The sequence below is a fragment of the Anser anser genome (genome assembly GCF_964211835.1).
Source record: "Anser anser genome assembly, chromosome: 6".
NCBI classification, from domain to species: domain Eukaryota; kingdom Metazoa; phylum Chordata; class Aves; order Anseriformes; family Anatidae; genus Anser; species Anser anser.
The window spans coordinates 22,602,927-22,619,731 of record NC_139726.1 but is presented as its reverse complement, the minus strand read 5'-3'; the positions used below and the strand labels follow the sequence as shown (position 1 = coordinate 22,619,731).

Sequence of the window (16,805 nt, the reverse complement as noted above, 5' to 3'; positions counted from 1 at the left end):
GCGTGCACAATTCAGTAGAGTCAGGCCCTATATTAATGTGCAAGTGAAAGCTCTGGTTTAGAAGGAACGGGAGGAGGTGGCTAAAATGCCCATACAAACAATCTAAACAAAATCTCTTGTGAAGAACATATTATCCCTCTGGGAAGGAGGATGGGCAGGGTAATGCGATAGGGGAAAAGGCATATTCTCACGGAACATTTTCATGTTAAATGCAGCATGAAAAATACACGGAATAACAAGTGACGGAACGTGCTTCTTCTCCAGAGAAAGGTCTCTTGCTTACAGGTCTGTCTGGTTGTCGCTGTGTGGCACCGGCACAGGAATGTGCCCACCAGTGCCAACTGCAATGCAACCGACTTCCCCCGACGAAGGAAGGGCAGCTCCACATCGACGCTTTTAGGCGTTGCGGTGGGCGCTGCGTTGTATTCGTCTGCGTGTAGCCGAAGCGTACGCTGAGTACATCTGACCCTTTTGCACAGGAACACTGGTAAATCGCAGGGGTTTACTGCGGCGGTGGCCGTTGTGGAGGGCAGTTAAAGCAGGACAATGCCGGTTTGGATACACCCATCTCCAAGACCACCACCTGAGGGCTTCGGAGGGAGCCTTGCCGCTCCCAGCCCTTCCCTCAGGCCACTTTGCTCCCCGTTACCGCTGCGGGGGCGCTGGCCGGCGCCTGACGAGGCGGCCGTCGGGCAGCTGGGCCTGCCCTGACCTCCCCGGCCGCCCTGCGGCCCCAGGGCGCGGCGCCAGGTGGGCTCGGGGCCCGATGAGGGGGCGAGGGGCGAGGCCGGGGGTGTTCCCCCGCGCCCTCTGCGCAGGCTCCGGGCCGAGGCGCTCCCGGTGAGTCCCCTCACGGCGGGGCTCCGCTGGGGCAGCCCGCCCGGGCCCGCAGCGCGGCCGCTCTCCGCAGCGCTCCCCAGCCCTGTAGGAGGTGCTGTCGCTTCACAGATGACGGTAAGAACGTCTCGCGGTTTTTTTTCTTTAAATTATTATTATTTATTTAAAAAAAATTAAAACGCGGAATGCGGGTTAACGCGTGGCCGGTGTACGCGTGAGAGGACCGCGGCGCCGTGAGGCGGCTCCCTCAGCCTGGCGGGGGCCGGGAGAAGTTGTGAGGCGAGGGCGGGCGGGCGGCTGCCCGGCCCCGGGGCGGCTCTGAGGGAGGGCGGCGGGGCAGGGCCGGGCAGGGCGAGGCTCCGGCTCCCGCTCTGCTCCCCCCCCGTCGGCGGGGACAGGGCGGGCTCGGGGGTCTCCTCCCGGGGGCGGCCGGCGGAGGGGGGCTCGGAGCCGAGGCGTGAAGGCTGGGTGCGGGGAGAGGCGACGAGCAGGTGACTTCCCGATCGAGTTCCCCTCTCGGATCGTTACAATAAATATCCCTGAAGGAAGCTCTCTATTTATGTTGTCATTGATTAATTCCCGCTACCTCATTTGATTCCGATTTAGAGCGATTTGATTCTAATTTAATTAGCGTGTAATTTGGATGTACGTAATTACTGTAATTACGGCGCTCAGGTGAGGCAAAGCTTTTAAGGCTGAAAGGCAAGTCTCAAATTTTCCGCCAGCCTGCTACTCCGCATCTTCGCCAGCGGACGAGGGCTCCGCGCCCCGGCAGCCAGGTAGCAATTAGCACGTCTGGCGAGCTTTGTGGTGAAACAGCCGAGGACGGAGCCGAGGAGGAGGAGGAGGCGGCGGCGGCGGCGCGGTTTCGCCCGGTGCCCGCCGGCGGGGGACCCGCCGGCGGGCACCGGGCGAAGCCGCGCCGCCGCCCCCCGAGCCCCATCCCCGCCGCCAGCCCCCGCTGCAAGCGGCTCGGGGCTGTAGGTGTCGCCAAAGAGCCGCCGTGCTCCGGAGAGCAAACCTACAGCCGCCCCCCCCCCCCCACCACACACCCCGCCTTTACATAAAAAGCCTTAAGGATGTTATTCCTTGAGGAAATTCGGAGCTAAATTGTTCTCACTTAAAAATAAACACTCAGCGCGCCAATTACGCCCGGAGGGGCGGGATTCCGCCTAGGTTCCCTCCGTCGCCCGTTTGGGGACGGTGGCGGGGGATCGCGGCTCCCGCACGCGAAGTTTGCACCGGCGGCGAGGGGCCGGCCGGGCGCGGGATAGGGCGTTTGCACGGCAAACGTGTGTTTTCTCGGTAGGACAAAATATTGAGGGCGCCTTTAAAGTGTAAGGCGAGCCGTCGGGGCCGTAATTCGCCGGGGGGGGGGGGGGGACAGGTTTCCAATGTCCCTCGACAGGGGCCGAGCGGGTGGCATTGGTTAAAGCTTTTCTCCTGGCGTTGTCCCCCACCACCCCCTTTTTTCCCCCCGTTGCTCGGTGGCTGCCGTCGTTGCCTTTTGTTTTGGCTCTTGGTTTTCCTTGCGTTTTCGTAACAAAAAGCCCAGCAAAGGTGTCGGGGGGCGGCGGGCTCCGACCGGCTCGGCCCGGGGGCTGCCTCCCTCTCGTTAGGGACCCCGGGACCCCCGGGGGCAGCGGCTCTCCCCGGGGCTTTCTCCCCGCTCCGGGGGTGCCCCTCGGGCGCGGCCGGCGAGGGGGAAACGGGGTTTAGCGCTGGGTCCTCGCGCCGGCCGTCCTTTGTGCGAAAAGTTCCCCAGACCATGTAATTATCGCCAACACGTCCGAAAGAATGGTGTCATTTATTCTTAAAAAGGTGACATGCTGCCTATTTTCCCGGCTAAACGAACCGGCTCCGCGGCCCGGAGCTGCTCCCTTCTCCGTTTGTGGGGAGCCCGCGGGTGATGGACGTTTTCTGACCCGAAGGGGCAAAGGCACTGCCACGAGGTCCTTGATCACTGAGCTGCGAATCGTAACCCCGGCCGGGCAGAAAGCGGACCCGCACGGCTCCCTTTGATGTGCTGTATCCCGCCCCGCACACAAAGCCGCCTCCCGCCCCGCACCCGGCGCATTCCTGGGGAGCCCCGACAGCGGCGGCCCGCGGGGAGCCCCGCGCCCCTTCGGCCGGGATGGGAAGGGAAGGGACGGCACGGAAAGGGGTGGGAAGGGAAGGGAGGGCTCCCGGCCCGCTCCTCCCGACCCCCCGGGCAGCCCCGGGAGCCCGGAGCGGTGGATGCGAGCTGCTCGGTGCGATGCCTGCGTCCCGGCCGGCCGCCGAGCCCGTTTCCCCGTGCTATTCGCGTCCCCTGTTTTGTGGCGGATTAAAATATTTGTATTCCTCCGATCTGTACCGGGCAGGCTAAATTAACTTTTTTTTTTTTCCTTCCTCCCCCTCCTCCTTTTCTTTTTTTTTTTTTTAATAACACAATTATCTCATTTAACAATTTGCCTTTAAAAAAATACTGTGGCTGTTAGGTTGGTGGTCAGGAGACAAAGGGAGTGAAAATAATTTTCATTTCAATAATTGCCTTCTGGTCAATTTAACTGTGCCTTATTTTGAAAGAGCCTGTCTAAATGAGATTCCTGTCCCAAATGTGTTCCCAGGCCTTAGCCCAGCCTTTAATTATTCCTGAGTTTTTTTTCTTCAGAATAAGACGCTGCACTGAGTAATCACAAAGAAGTCAGAGAGCATCCTTGAACCTTTTCAATAGCAGAGCCACTGATATTCAAATAACATGCAAGGACCATTTGACTGCATGGGGACATAAGCATTTCCAATTCACTATTTGCATAGATCAACCGTCTTTGAAAAGGAAAGGAGCAGTTGTCTTCCATAACATTAAAAAGCCTAGTTATCAAATCAAGTGCTTAGTTTGGGGCTTTTAAAACGTTTACATTTTATCTCAGGTTGCCCTTTACCGTTTGACATGCAAATTTGGTGCAGTTAATTTGGACAATTAAAAGGATCTTCAAGGGAGCTTTGTCACCGAGAATATTCGGAGTTTTCCCCGTGGACCAGCTGAGATAAAGTTGGCCAGAACAAATGATGTCTAGGAGATTAATTAGATATTTGATAAGACATGAATCCCTAATAAGGGAATACAAGGCACAGGGGGCTGCTGTGTGCTCTAAGTCAAAATTAATAACATTTAACAAGATTTTCATTTAGGCATGAAATGTCTTTTCCGGAGTATTGACTCTAGCGATTTATTCCCCCGAGATCCCCTCCCAGCCCGGGCAGCCTTGTGGCGCTGGAGGCTTTGAAAATTAAATAAATCGTTCCTCGGCGCTGCGAGCCTTCCTCCCCGGCTCGGGGCCGCGCGGCGCGCCGGCGGGGCTCGGGCTCGGCTTCGTTTCGCTGGGGAAGGAGCAAAATAAAAGCGAGGGGGCTCGGAGAGAGCGAGCGGGGCGCTTCGGCTGGCCTCGCCCGGGGGCAGCCCCTTCCTTTCCCGGCCCTTCCCCGGCCCTTACCGCCTGCCGGGGGGAGCGGCGGGGCTCCGGCCGCTGCCCCGACCGTGCCAGGAATAAGGACAAAACCGCGAGCGTATTGTTCAGAGTCCTTTAATAATACCAAAATGAAAATATGTCGAGATCTTGTTTTTGTTTCTTTTTTTTCCATACAGATAAACGCATTTAATTTCTTTAAGTGACCTTAACTTACGTGTGTCTGAGTGAAATGTTAACTCAACATTTTAAATATCTTTTACATATATACTGACTTCCACAAAGTGCATCAGAAATTTAAAATTAAAAAAAAATAATAACCGAAACCCCCAAAAGCTCCCTGAATTTCAGGAATTCACCGATAAGAAAAGGAAATCCCCGACCCCCCTATCAGATCAACATTTACAAGAAAAATAAGCAAACACAATCTGGTTGGGGTATTTTTTTTTTTGTGTGTTTTTTCTTTTTTTTTTTTTTCTCTTTGAACCCTATTTATACAGCTGTTTATGCGATACAGAGGAACCGTCTCGGGCTGCCCGTTCAGTTTCTCACCTCCAGCCTCTCTCGGGATGCTTTTCCTTTGGACGGGAAAAGGAAACGGGGAAAGAAAAGCAAAAAATAAAAGAGAAAGAAAACCAGAAGGGCGGAAAACGGAAAGAAACCAAGACCCCAAGGCGAAGGAGCGAGGGGGAGAAGCGTCCCTGGGGGCGGCGGGCGCTGCCCTAGGAGTCGCCGGGCGGCTCCTTGGCGGGGGCGCGGGCGGCGCCCACCCCGTCGTGCAGGATGAGGTCGGGGGACTCGGAGCGCGGCGTCTCCAGGTTGCTGGCGTCCGTGTCGCTGTCGCTGCCCTTTTTGCCGCCGCCGCCCCCGTTGTGCGTTTTGATGTGTTTGCTCAGGTGGTCGCTGCGCATGAAGCGCTTGTTGCAGACGGGGCAGGCGAAGCGCTTCTCGCCCGTGTGAGTCCGCAGGTGCCGCTGCAGCTCGTCGGAGCGGGTGAAGCGCTTGCCGCAGAAGAGCCAGTTGCAGACGAAGGGCCGCTCGCCCGTGTGCCAGCGCAGGTGCGCCTTCAGGTGCGACGTCTTGCCGTACACCTTGCCGCAGCCGGGGATGTGGCAGCTGTGCAGCCCCTTGCGCCGCAGGCTGGCCCCCGCCGGCCCCAGCCGCTCGGCCTCCTGGCAGTTGGGGCAGTCGCAGGTGGCCCGGCCCGAGTAGCGCCGGGCGGAGCGGGCCGAGCCCCCCCCGGCGGCGGCGGCGGCGCCCGTGATCATGGCGCTGGCCGCCGCCACCGCCGCGCTGGAGTCCGTGTAGGAGGGCAGCACGGGCTTGAAGCCCTCCTGGGCGAGCAGGTGCTGGCCGGTGGAGAGCAGGTGCGAGGCGGCCGTGGAGCCCAGGCCGGTGGAGCTGAAGGCGGAGTGGGTGAGCGAGCTGAAGTCGGGGTTGTAGGTGCCCAGCTGGGAGTGCAGCGAGGCCTGGGGGGCGCCCGAGTGCAGCGAGCCCTGGAGCCCCCCCGCCGGGTTCTGCACCTCCAGCCAGGAGCCCGGGTTGGCGTGCACGTCCCACCACGAGGAGGCCGCCCCGTTGGCCACCTCGCCCGCCGACAGCGTGGAGTGGAAGCCGGACTTGTACCAGGACTCGTAGGGGTGCGCCATGCCCACCCGCGGGTACAGGCTCTCGGCCGCCGAGCTGTGCACCTTGGAGATGAAGGCCGACTGCCCGCCGGGCTCCTGCGGCGACACGCCGGCCGCCGCCGCCGCCGAGTTGGAGAAGAGGCCGCCGTAGTCGCTGCTGAAGGCCGACGAGGTGGGCGAGGTGGAGGCCAGGCAGAAGGCGCTGTTGGCCGTGCCCGTGCCGCTGGCCAGTCCGCCGGAGCCCCTGCTCGTGGCCACCGTGAAGCCCGAGAGGCTGGAGCCCAGGTTGCAGCTGGAGGTGGAGCGTTTCCAGGGGTGGAAGCCCCCCTTGGCGAAGGCGCTGGACTCGGGCAGCGTGGTCAGCGGGCTGGTGTTGCCGATCTTGTTGCAGGTGGCGGCCAGCATGGCCAGCGGGGTGGTCCCAAACCTCGGCTCTTCCTAGGACAGACACAAAGCCGGAGCGCTCCGTCAGCCTGGCCGGGCGGCCGCGGGGACCCGACGAGCTCCGCGCCGGCAGCGAGGCTCCGGCCCTGCCCGCCGCCCCGGGGCCGGCTCACGTCGGGGGGCGGCTGTCCGCGGGGAGCGCGGCCGGGGGCCGGGGCCCGGCGCCGCCGAGGAGCGCAGCGGGGCGGCCGGGGGCTCGCGGAGCGGCGCCGGGAGCCGAGCCGGGCACGAGCACCGGGCGGGCGGAGCGCTCCGCGGGTCGATCGGGGAAAAACAAAAGAAACGGAGGAAAGAGGAAAGGGGACGCGCCGCCCAGCGCCGGCAGAGCCCCGCTTCGCCCCGGCCGGGGGAGCTCTCCGAGCGAGCCGCCCGCGCCGAGCCCCCGGGGCCGCCCCCGCCCGCAGCCCCGCGCGACCGGAACGGCGACAGCGGCAGCACTTCGGTTATTTCCCCCATTTATTCCTTCTTTTTTTTTTTTTTTTTTCCCCCGTAAGGGCAGGCATTGGTGCCGCGCCGCCGACTTACCCCGAGTATAGACGTAGCCATAGCACGGCCCTGGGCTGGGGCTGGCCGGGACGCGAGGGGACGGGACGGGACGGGGACGGCGCTGGCGGTGCGGCCGCGCTGCCCCGGCGGCGCCACGGACACTCCGGCGCGGCGGGGCCAAACTCTGCCTAAGTGCGGGGCGCGCCCGCTTTGAAGTACCGCTGCCTGCCGCGCTCGCCCAATGAGGGCGCGGGCGGAGCGGGCCGGAGCGGCCCCGCAGCCAATCAGGCGCGCGGAGGTGCTCGGCGCCGGGGCGCGGGGCGCGTGCCAGCCGAGCGCGCGCGGGCAGAGGACTCCCGCGCCGGGCTGCGGGGAACGCTCCGCAATTAGCGGCCGGCGGCACGAGCCGGGGCGCGGCGGGGGGCGCCGGGCGGCGACACCCCCCCCCCCCGGCCCGCAGCGCCCGCCGCTGCTCCGCGCGGTCACCTTCGCTGCTGCCCCGCTGCCCCGCTCCGGCAGCGGCGGCGCTGCGCGGGGGCGGCGGGGGGCGCGCGGCCCCAACAGGTGCCCGGCCCCGCTCCCGGTCCTGCGGGAGGCCCCCGGGGCTGGGGGCGTCCGGCCCTGCGCGGCGGGGCTCGGAGCCGCGGCCCCCGGCGAGGGAAGGGGGAAAGGGAAGGGAAGAAGGGGAGGCGGCGGCCGGGCGGGGAGCCCCGCTGAAGCCTTGGGGGGGTCAAGTGGCTCCTGGCGGGGCTTTGCGCGCTCCAGACCCCGAGTTTTTAAACAAAGATCGATGTGTTATGCTCAAGTGTCGAGCCGCCTGTTAAAACATTTGGGGGGATAATGACAACGTAACAAAGGCCTGGTTCGGAGTGAATCATCACCCTTTTAAAAGTTAAAGCAATTTTCAGGAGAATAGCTTTCAGCAAACGCTTTACATTATTCAAAACGGCCAAATAATGCTCTATTATAGCGCCTGAATGCTGCCAGTCAGCCCATAAGTGCAATTTGTGCAAAGGCTCGGTGCCTTATCTCCACTTCTTTATAAAGAGGTGAATATAAAACAATTTCTTCCAAACCCAGACAGAGAGCACGAAAATTGCTTCCCTTTCTGCAATCAGGGCAATTTAACTGGAGTGCAATTAGCACTATTAAATGTCGATTCTGCATAAACAAATCTGACTAAGAAGCGAAAGTGGGGTGAGAACCTCACATAAACTGAAACTGATTTTTTAAAATTATGTATCCGGGTCCTTCACAATTGATCCGTGACGTTTTCATCTCGGCATATATTTACATCATAAATACATTATGTTTAAATCAACAGAAATCTTAAAAAAAAAAAAATCTCAATGTGAATCCTAATAAAGAAGAATAGCCTAATTAAACGCAACAGTTCGCTTCCTTTGAGCGATATTGTTTCCCATCTTCCCCTCACGCGTGTCTTTTGATCTGTGCAAGCGCTAAAGTTGGTGCCTTTCGGAGGTAAAGCAGGGAAACAATTCGTTCATTAGGGCTGATTGGGAGGCTCCCGGCTTCGCGTGCGAGAGCGTCAGATGAAACGGCTCTTCTCCTCAAGCCGAGCTCCGGGAAGGGGCTGCCAAATATTCCCCAAATAAATCGATTTACCGGCAGTTAAACGCGAGGTTGCCGCACAATTTCCCGCGAGTCCTAGGAGGGGCACGGAGTTTTACACGGGGATGTTACGGGTGGGGAAGGGGCGAAGCCTTCCAAGTTCAAGAGCAGCAGCGTGATTTTCTGCCAAGCAGAAGGGACGTGTGCAGGAAACAGACAAAATGCTCATCGCTTGGGCAAATAATTGCGTCCTGCTTTTTTTTTTTTTTTTTTTTCCTCCCCTGCCACCAGGACTGCCATGCGAACCTCTCCCTCCCTCCCTCCTTCCCTCTCTCTCCCTCAATTATACTTTTCATTTACGTGATCTAGAAACCACCATTGATTATCAGAGCAACGCAGAGGGGGACCTGGTGATAAATTAATAACTTCAGTTAAGAAAAGGCTTCCCCACTATTCTGCCAAAGAGGAGGTATTAAAAGAGGGACGAATAGATAGAGACGGTGCTGAAATACAGCCCTCGGTGCCTGTTGAGCCCACTGAATTCTTTCTGCTGTAGACTTTTCTCATTTGCGGGGAAAGATGAAGCGCGGCTTTTGATTAGAAGGGAATCTTTTTATGGTTAATAAAAAGGGAATGAGCCCCGGGATCGAATAGATCATGGAAATTAAATGGAAATTATGGCACTCTCCAACAATTTCTGCCCGAGCCTGCCGCCGATCCCGGCCACGTAAAGCCCTCGCTCCTGCTCCTGCCCTGCAGCCGGACCCGGGCGGGGGCAGGAGACGGGGCTCGGCCCGGCCCCGGCGCTGGGGGTCCCGGGGGTCCCCGGGGGCCGCCCCGCAGTGCCCGGGGGCTGCCGGAGCGGCGCTGCCCCGCGCTGCCTCCCTCGGGACCGCACCTCGGAGCCCTCCCGCTCCGCTCAGCGCCGCCGCCGCCTTGCCGGGTAGAGGCGAGGCCGGTGGCAGGGGAAGGAAGGTGACTGCCGGCTGCGCGGTGATTTTAATTACCGCAATTACTGCGAGATTATTCAGCGGCGGCACGGAGCCGTGCGCTGCCTCGCCGGGGAAGCCCGAGGAGCGCCGTACGGGGGCCGCTTTCCCTCCCGCTTCTTCCCCTGCTCGGCGGCGCGGCGAGCCCCGGCTGCGGCACGGCTCGGCTCGGCTCGGCTCGGCCGGGCTCCCCGGCAGCCTGTTGCGGGGGCCGGAGCCCAGCCCGGCGGGGCCCGTCCCGGCTCCGTTCGCCCCCGGCTTCTGGGGCGAGCCGGCCGCCTGTCGGCGGGGGTGCGGGCACGTAGGGAGCGGGCGAGGTGACCGACGTTACAAACTTCCTCCCGGCCCGCCGTGGCCGCCAAACCCGGCCGGCGGGTCCCCCGGTGGCTGCGGGTCCCCCGGTGGCTGCGGGTCCCCCCGTCCCCTCCCCTGTCCCAGGCTCGGGACCGGGACACGCGGAGCCGCTCCCGACGCGTCTGTAATTGCTGGCGCTCCAGCCTAAGGTGAATTTCAGCCCGGATCATGAACCATTTCACGTCCAAATGCAAGCTTGCGGTACTTTCCTAGTGGCAATTAGGAGCCTATTACAAGCCATTAGATTGATCAATGTACCTTAAACAATGTGAATGATTTATATGGCAAAGAAAAAAAAACCTGCTCGCATCCATTGTACTGTTCCGGCGGCCAACCTGGCCCTGCGTGTCCATTCATCACAGCTGTGAACAACAAAAGCGATTTATTTTGAAAACTTGCATGCAAAGAGACAGGCTCGGCTCCTCCATCCTGAGACCGTGCCGGTCCCTGGTGGCAGGGGCTGTGGGCACGGGGGTGCTGCTGCTTTCCAGAGGGATTAATTCACCCCCTACCTGAAGGGGGGAAGGAAACAAAGGGATCCTGGCTGCTCCCGAAACAAGCCCCCGGCCCGCTGGGCACGTGCGAGGCGAGGAGGAAAGCAGCAGTTGCCCGTTTGCGTAACGAAGCGGTGGGGTGGCTTCCTAGTCTTATATTGACCGGGGGGTGTGGACCTACCAGCCCTTGAGGTGCTGGGGCTGCCAGGTGAGGAGGGAAGCAGTAGGGCATGGCCTGCTGTGCCCAGCAGCTCCAGCCCAAGGTGGTGGCCTGTCAGGCGCTCACCAGGCCGGAGCGGCTGCCGGTAGGCCTTGGCCTGCTCGCCTGCTGCCGGTCAGAAGGGGCAGGGAAGGGCTGGCACCCGGGCAATGCCTCCCAGAGCAAGGGGCAGGGGGAGGCTGGCCCGGGTCAGAAGCAGCGGGACTGTGTTTTGCCATAATTCAGTGGAGGGCCTCTGTTTCTCCTGTTTCCCTTACCTTCTCGCTAACCTCGCTTGCCCTGCTCCTTAGCGCTCAAAATTGCTGTCCTCTCTACAAGCTGAGTGAGCCGACAGCTTGGTGTTAGCCAGCTCTGAAGTGCTCTGAATCTAAACTCCTGAGGGGGACACGCAGTGCCAGCTAACCAGGCTGATCTTTAAAGCAGCGCTCAGATGGGACCGGTGGAACTGGTGGCACTGTTTGTTAGGAAAACAAATACGTTGGCAGTCTTTCTTCAGCTGGAAATTTGCTCCGAGATAGCACACGAGAGAATGTTACTAATTTAAGATCCCAGGTATCGTTGGTGTTTCAGTAGCGATCTGGTCATCTCTTTTCTACGTTCTGGCCTCCAGAAATTGCTACAATGCTTGTCAAAAGTCACTGTTTCATCACGTCATTTTCTGCAAGGAGGTAAGCACAGGGTGCATCGATACCGGGACAAAGAAAAGAAACAAGGGAAGGGTGTCAAATCCTGTCAAGGGATATGACCCTTTTGTCGCAAAGCGTGTGTACAACCACTTCAGAGTCTGATTTTCCAAGTTGTTCATATGGCACTGAGACTATTCACTTACTAATCTAGTCATCAGCTGCTTCTTTCCTTGATAAAAAGGGATTAGGAAAACGCAGCATCTGCCGTGTAAACTGAAGGATGGATGCAATCGGAATACGAGCCCTCCTCCCGCTTCCCTATAGGAGATGCTGTGATGCGAGAGGGAGTGTTTCTGTTGAGCCTGTCACACAGAACCCAATCCTTCCCTTTCTGCTAGAGCCTACACCATCAAGAGCTTAACACACAGAGCTCACAGTGTGTCCTGCTTACCTTACAGTTGTTCTTTCTTACAGAGAAGATGCGAAAGAAGAGTAAAAGATGTGGAGGCTGCTTTCAAAGGTTTTGCGGAGATTGTCCCCTTAGCCATTGTGCTTTTAGGTCTTTTTCCTTCTCCAGAGCACTGTGTTTATCACTTTGCCCAGGAGAAGCACTGCGCCAGCCTTCTTGGGACGGGCTCTGGCCTTCTCCTCCTTCAAGTATCCCTACAGACGCAGTCTACTCGAAGTGCTTTCTGCAAGCCTTACCCTATGCATTTATACTCTCTTGTGAAAAAGCAGCCTATGTTTCCTATCATGCTGCTTCAGGCACTTACATTCCATCTGGGTTGCATTGCCCTTTAATTATCAGTCTTCTTATTGTGATCAAGTGAACTTTTACTAATCTCCACATTTATTGTTAAGGTAAATAGATGCTGCTTTTAATCAATACGGAGGGCCACACCAATGCAGTTCGATGTAACTTAAGTCAACTGTAAAGAGTTCAATGTGTGTATAATTACAGAGGACGTCGGCTATTCACTCCAGCCTAATTCAGTGTCTCTTCAGAGGCAGACCTCTTCGCTTCCCCGTCCCGCTCTCACCTCCCGTGCTGCCCCCACCCCATGGAGGTAAGAGAGGAGCGGCGGGGGCCAGGCGAGCCGCAGCCCCGCTGAACCTCAGGCTGCTCGGCAGATTGGAGCTGCCAGGTGAGCACAAGCCCCCGGGTACAATACGGCACTTCCTTCCAACAAAAAAGATTGATTGCGTCTTGGCCTTGGTATTAAATGCGCTATTATCAGAAGAAGCCGAAATAATGCATACAGTCGCTTTAAAAGAAAGCAGGTTTCCTTCGCGAACATACCTATTATTTCAATAGTACTTGAGAACTGTTTCAATAGTGGCCAGGTTGTTGCTTACTGAAATACATTTGAATTGAATACATATATATCAAGGTTTTTTCTTAATTTTAGTTTGAGTTGTTCCTGAAGTTCTCATTAAATTTACCATTTGTAAAGGACAGATTAAATGAAAATGGCTTTCAGAAAAATAGAGCTGGAAATTATTTTGGCCTTTCTGACCTGGAAGAGGTGATAATTTGCAGCAGCACTACATATTGGACATGTCTGACATTTTAGGTATTCCCTCACAGTTTCAGACCTTTGTACAGATGAACTCCGTCTGGGACAACCCAGCAGTCAACTTTTTGTTACCTTAATGTAAATGAGAGGACTGCAGCTGTCTTAAGCAATCTAGGCAGACAACACCGACGGAAAGGAAACTCGGGTAAGGGCAATGATAAGAAAAGAATGTCTATTATCCACAATAATGCTCCTAACATTTTCTAAACAGCTATTACCTGTGTCTGTCCATAATTGTCCTTGCTACAGTAACGGTGCAATCTTTCTTTCCGAACACTTACAGAAATCTCTCTCCACTGACTTTTCCAAATGTAAACAACCTATACAGCGTTTTCTAATGTAAAACAAATGTGGTAAGTAGGTCCCACATTAAAGAATCACTTTGACTGGAATGTCTGAAATGCTCCAGGGATTTTGGGGTGGGTTTGAAAATGCCGCCATTTGCATTCAGTTTCCAAACCCGGTCCCATAGATACCTACGAGTGTCAGTAGGACTTACATAGCACATTATTTCTGAGTTTGAACAGTTGCAGAGAACAGATAGAAAATAAGTTGTTGTGAGTTTTTGCTATCTAGCTTCAACATTTCTCAGGGCTGTTGTTGCACACTAACGTGACTATTTTTCAGTGTTAACAGTTGCCTAGTTAGAAAATGATGCAACTCCAAAATTCTCTGTTATGGCAAAACAACTAGAAGCCAATGTCTGTATCATCCCCCCCTCCCCAGTTCGTATTTCTGTTAGATAAAACATGTTAGTTAATCTCATCACAATGGGACTCGGTGTAAAAGCAGACTGTTGAGCACCTCAGAATGATTGAAAGCAGTGAAACAAAATGTAGGTTCTCACCTCTGTATTAAGAAATATGATGTTCGCCATACCTATGCAATACTTATGCTGTATAACTCTATTATGCCATTTGGAGGAAACTTAGCAAAGCTCCTAGGTGTGTTCAGCCTGAGACAGCAGTGTGTGGTGCTTGTCAGTTTTTTTGGAGACATGATGAATCAAAATATAGGTCTGAAAGGAAGAGGAAGCAGTGCCCTCAAGCTCTTTCGGAGTACCCCTGTACATACACCGGTAGGTAACACCGCATAGCCAGGCGGTGTAGTCCTTACCCAGCTTGTTACTCACTGGCCTCAGGAGAAACCCTACATGAATACCTCAAAGTAAGGTGAGGGTTAGTACATGGAGAAACTTGGGTTCATTCAGAGAAACTTTTTAAAAAAATTATAAAGTAGGTGATCCAGCTGCGGGCCTTGGAAAGGTAGGTCATTGCACCGTGCTTGAAATCCTCAGAGTGTGCGGGACCCCTGCTCTCCCCGTGGCCGGGGAGGTGCAGGTTCGCACGCGGCACACAAGTGATACTGCTTTGTTCTGGCAGTTGATGTGGTACTTGCAGAGAGGCTGGTGGGATCCTGTAACCAGGGAGTCCCAGAATATCTCTGTGCCAAAAGCGCAGACTGGAAATACTACAAAATGTGCTTTTATTGTTATGTGAGTGAGGCACTCAGCCCATATAACACTGGGTGTTCTTCCAGTCAGATGTAAAAATCTGCCATATCTCAAGTTTTGCAGCTCCAGGACAGATATTCTGTGGACACGGACTGTTTGCAGAGGCTCTCTTACCTGTGCGCACACACTTGTGGACAAGAAAGGAAGAGGAAGGGGATCTCTAAAATCAGCTGCTTAAGAGGAAAACCAAACAGTCAAACTACCAGCTTGGTAGTTTGATATTCGATTGCCTTTTGTTACAGTATTTTTCAAATAGCTGTTGCCATAACAACATAACATATTCTTCTACTTTTTTTTATCCTGTTTGAAAAAAAAATACTTGCCAGAATTCTTCCGTAATAGCTTCCATTAACTGCAGTGGCTTCTCTTGGTGAGGCCAGTGCTGATGTCTCCTGCTGTCACAAGTCACTCACAAATCTAGCAGATGTTTTGTTTGATAAGGCCAATTTGAGCTTTATAAAACATGTTGTGCGGTTGTTGTTTTTTTTTTTTTCCCCCCATCTCCAAAGAGCAAGTATCAGTAAGGATGGGATTCAGAGCTGATCACTAGCCATGGAACAAGACATTTGATACCTGTTGGTAGAATTTTGCCATACATGAAAATCTGGATCAGACCAAACTTTAAAGATTCTACTTTGGTACACTGTCTGTATTCTAAATACCAGGAATTAGATTTTGACCTATTAGGAACATATATATACCTACCAAAAAAAAAAAAAGGAGGAAGAAAGGAGATAGGAGATACAATACATATTTTGCTAAATTCTTAAAGTAAATATTGTAGATGAGAGAGGTTTAACATAATCAAACAAAAGTTACTATAAAACAATCGGAAAAAGCAAAAGAAAAGGTATCCCCTTTAAACACTGATGCTGCCCTGAAAGTGCTGGCAGTTTTGTTTTGGATTCAAACAGTTTGCATGACTAAGAAAAAAATCACTTATCCAGGCCATCTACACACTTGACAGTGGCAAACATGTTCAGATTATTATATTTAATAATTTGTCTGCTAATACCATCTTCTTTCTAGAAACAATTTTAATGCGTATCAGTTCATCAAATGTAGCCGCCCCTCTGAAGAGTAGTTGTACTTTCTTTTTCATTTGAAGGGGAAACTGAGGCACCAGCTATTCAAATGTTACATGATTGCACAGATTGACCACTTTTTCTCTCATTATACTTCTTTCATATTCAAAGTATATAACCTTGGACACAGTGTTTTCCAAAGTCAAAATATGCATCCTTATTTACTTTCTAAATTGCATGTCCTGCATTTTTGTCATTATTAAATATTCAGTAGATCTAGGGACAAAATTATTTCTTTTTTGCAAGGGTTATTTTGTAATCAGCTACGACCATGTTGTAAGTTGTTTTGGTTTTTAAGTAGTTATCACTGAATAGGAAAAGGTTCCATGAATTACATTAATGTTACTTGTGTCTTCTGTTCCGTTTGTGAAGCCTGCAAACAGCAATGCTTAAAACAGCATCACAAATCACATGATTTGTAGCTCTGTATTGAAAATTCAGAAGGGATCGCAATTTCTTCCTGAGTAGCTGAGAATTTTTTTCTGATGTGTAGCTGAATTAATCCCCCCCCCCCCCCCCCAGTTCTGCAGTATTTAAAAGCATACCCATGTCGATTTGTTTCCACTTTTCAGAATACAGCAGGTCCAGTGTTAGCATGTCTGCTCAAGTGTCTCTTTTTGGTTTAGCAACGGAGCTGTGACGGGGCTGATTTAACTCTCCTCGATCAGACATCACTTTCTATAAAAAAGGTGGAAGTGGTCCTACAGATTCCTGCAGTCTGATTGATAATGTGAAGGATGTTCATCCACACGGCTGCCCGCTAGATGTTATTTGCTGCAGCTAGGTTGTTCAGTCTGAGACCATTTCGAACCAGCAACAAATCTGCAGGTTTGAAGTCGAGTGACAGGTACCACGTGCGCCTTTGTTACGCTCCACATTGTTTGCATGTCCGTGTGAAAAATGTCAATGAGATGTATTTAATGTATCGACAGCCACAATCTCTTGCTTTCACACCACTGTGCTGTAAGTGGGGTTGAGAAGAGAGGCTTTAAACAAAAAGAGCTTTCATACCATGGTCCGGTGTGACAAAGTCATTGTAGGTTGCCTTAGGACTCAGAACTACCGAGGGAACTTTTGAAACGACCACTATTTGAACTTCTGAGCAGGGTCTGTAATCTTGCTTAATAATTACATCAAAAGTGACAGTTTAATTCACTGTAGGTACCCACAACTATTTCTGAAATTAATAATAGACATGCTTTGTAGCTTACGCATGCCAAAATTTATAAGACAAGCCTCATCGTGGAACCTGACTATTTTAACATGACTTCCTAAATAGTCCAACAATTTAAAGCTATTACATAACATTTTGTTCTTGCTAACTTTTAAAACAAAAATGTTTCCTTGCATTCACAGGGTTGTCTATAGTGAAGTGACCTCTACGAAAGGGTTACTCTTTGAAGTGCTCTCTGAAGAGAGCTTCAAGGCAGCTGAGTGTCTCAGATTGTGATTTTTAAGGTTTTGATGCTAGAAAATTGTTTAACAAACAGCTCCAAAATATTTAGATTTTGATTAATAACACACAGTGCCG

General features: G+C 53.8%; 2 protein-coding genes across 2 annotated transcripts in view; one reads left to right on the top strand and one right to left on the bottom strand.

Moving 5' to 3' along the window:
• Positions 1-654: 654 nt before the first annotated feature.
• OLA1 (Obg like ATPase 1) overlaps positions 655-16,805 on the top strand; it is a 129,352-nt gene continuing 113,201 nt past the window's right edge. The window contains exon 1 of the mRNA XM_083842031.1: positions 655-954. Coding sequence (XP_083698157.1) covers positions 949-954 — 6 coding nt within the window. The 5' untranslated portion in view covers positions 655-948. The remainder of the gene's footprint in view (positions 955-16,805) is intronic.
• SP9 (Sp9 transcription factor) lies at positions 4,729-7,042 on the bottom strand. Its single transcript, XM_083842025.1, has 2 exons — positions 6,884-7,042; positions 4,729-6,352 (listed from the first exon to the last, which is right to left on the bottom strand). Exons 1-2 carry the CDS (start codon positions 6,902-6,904, stop codon positions 5,009-5,011), a joined length of 1,365 nt encoding a protein of 454 aa, XP_083698151.1. The 5' UTR covers positions 6,905-7,042; the 3' UTR covers positions 4,729-5,008.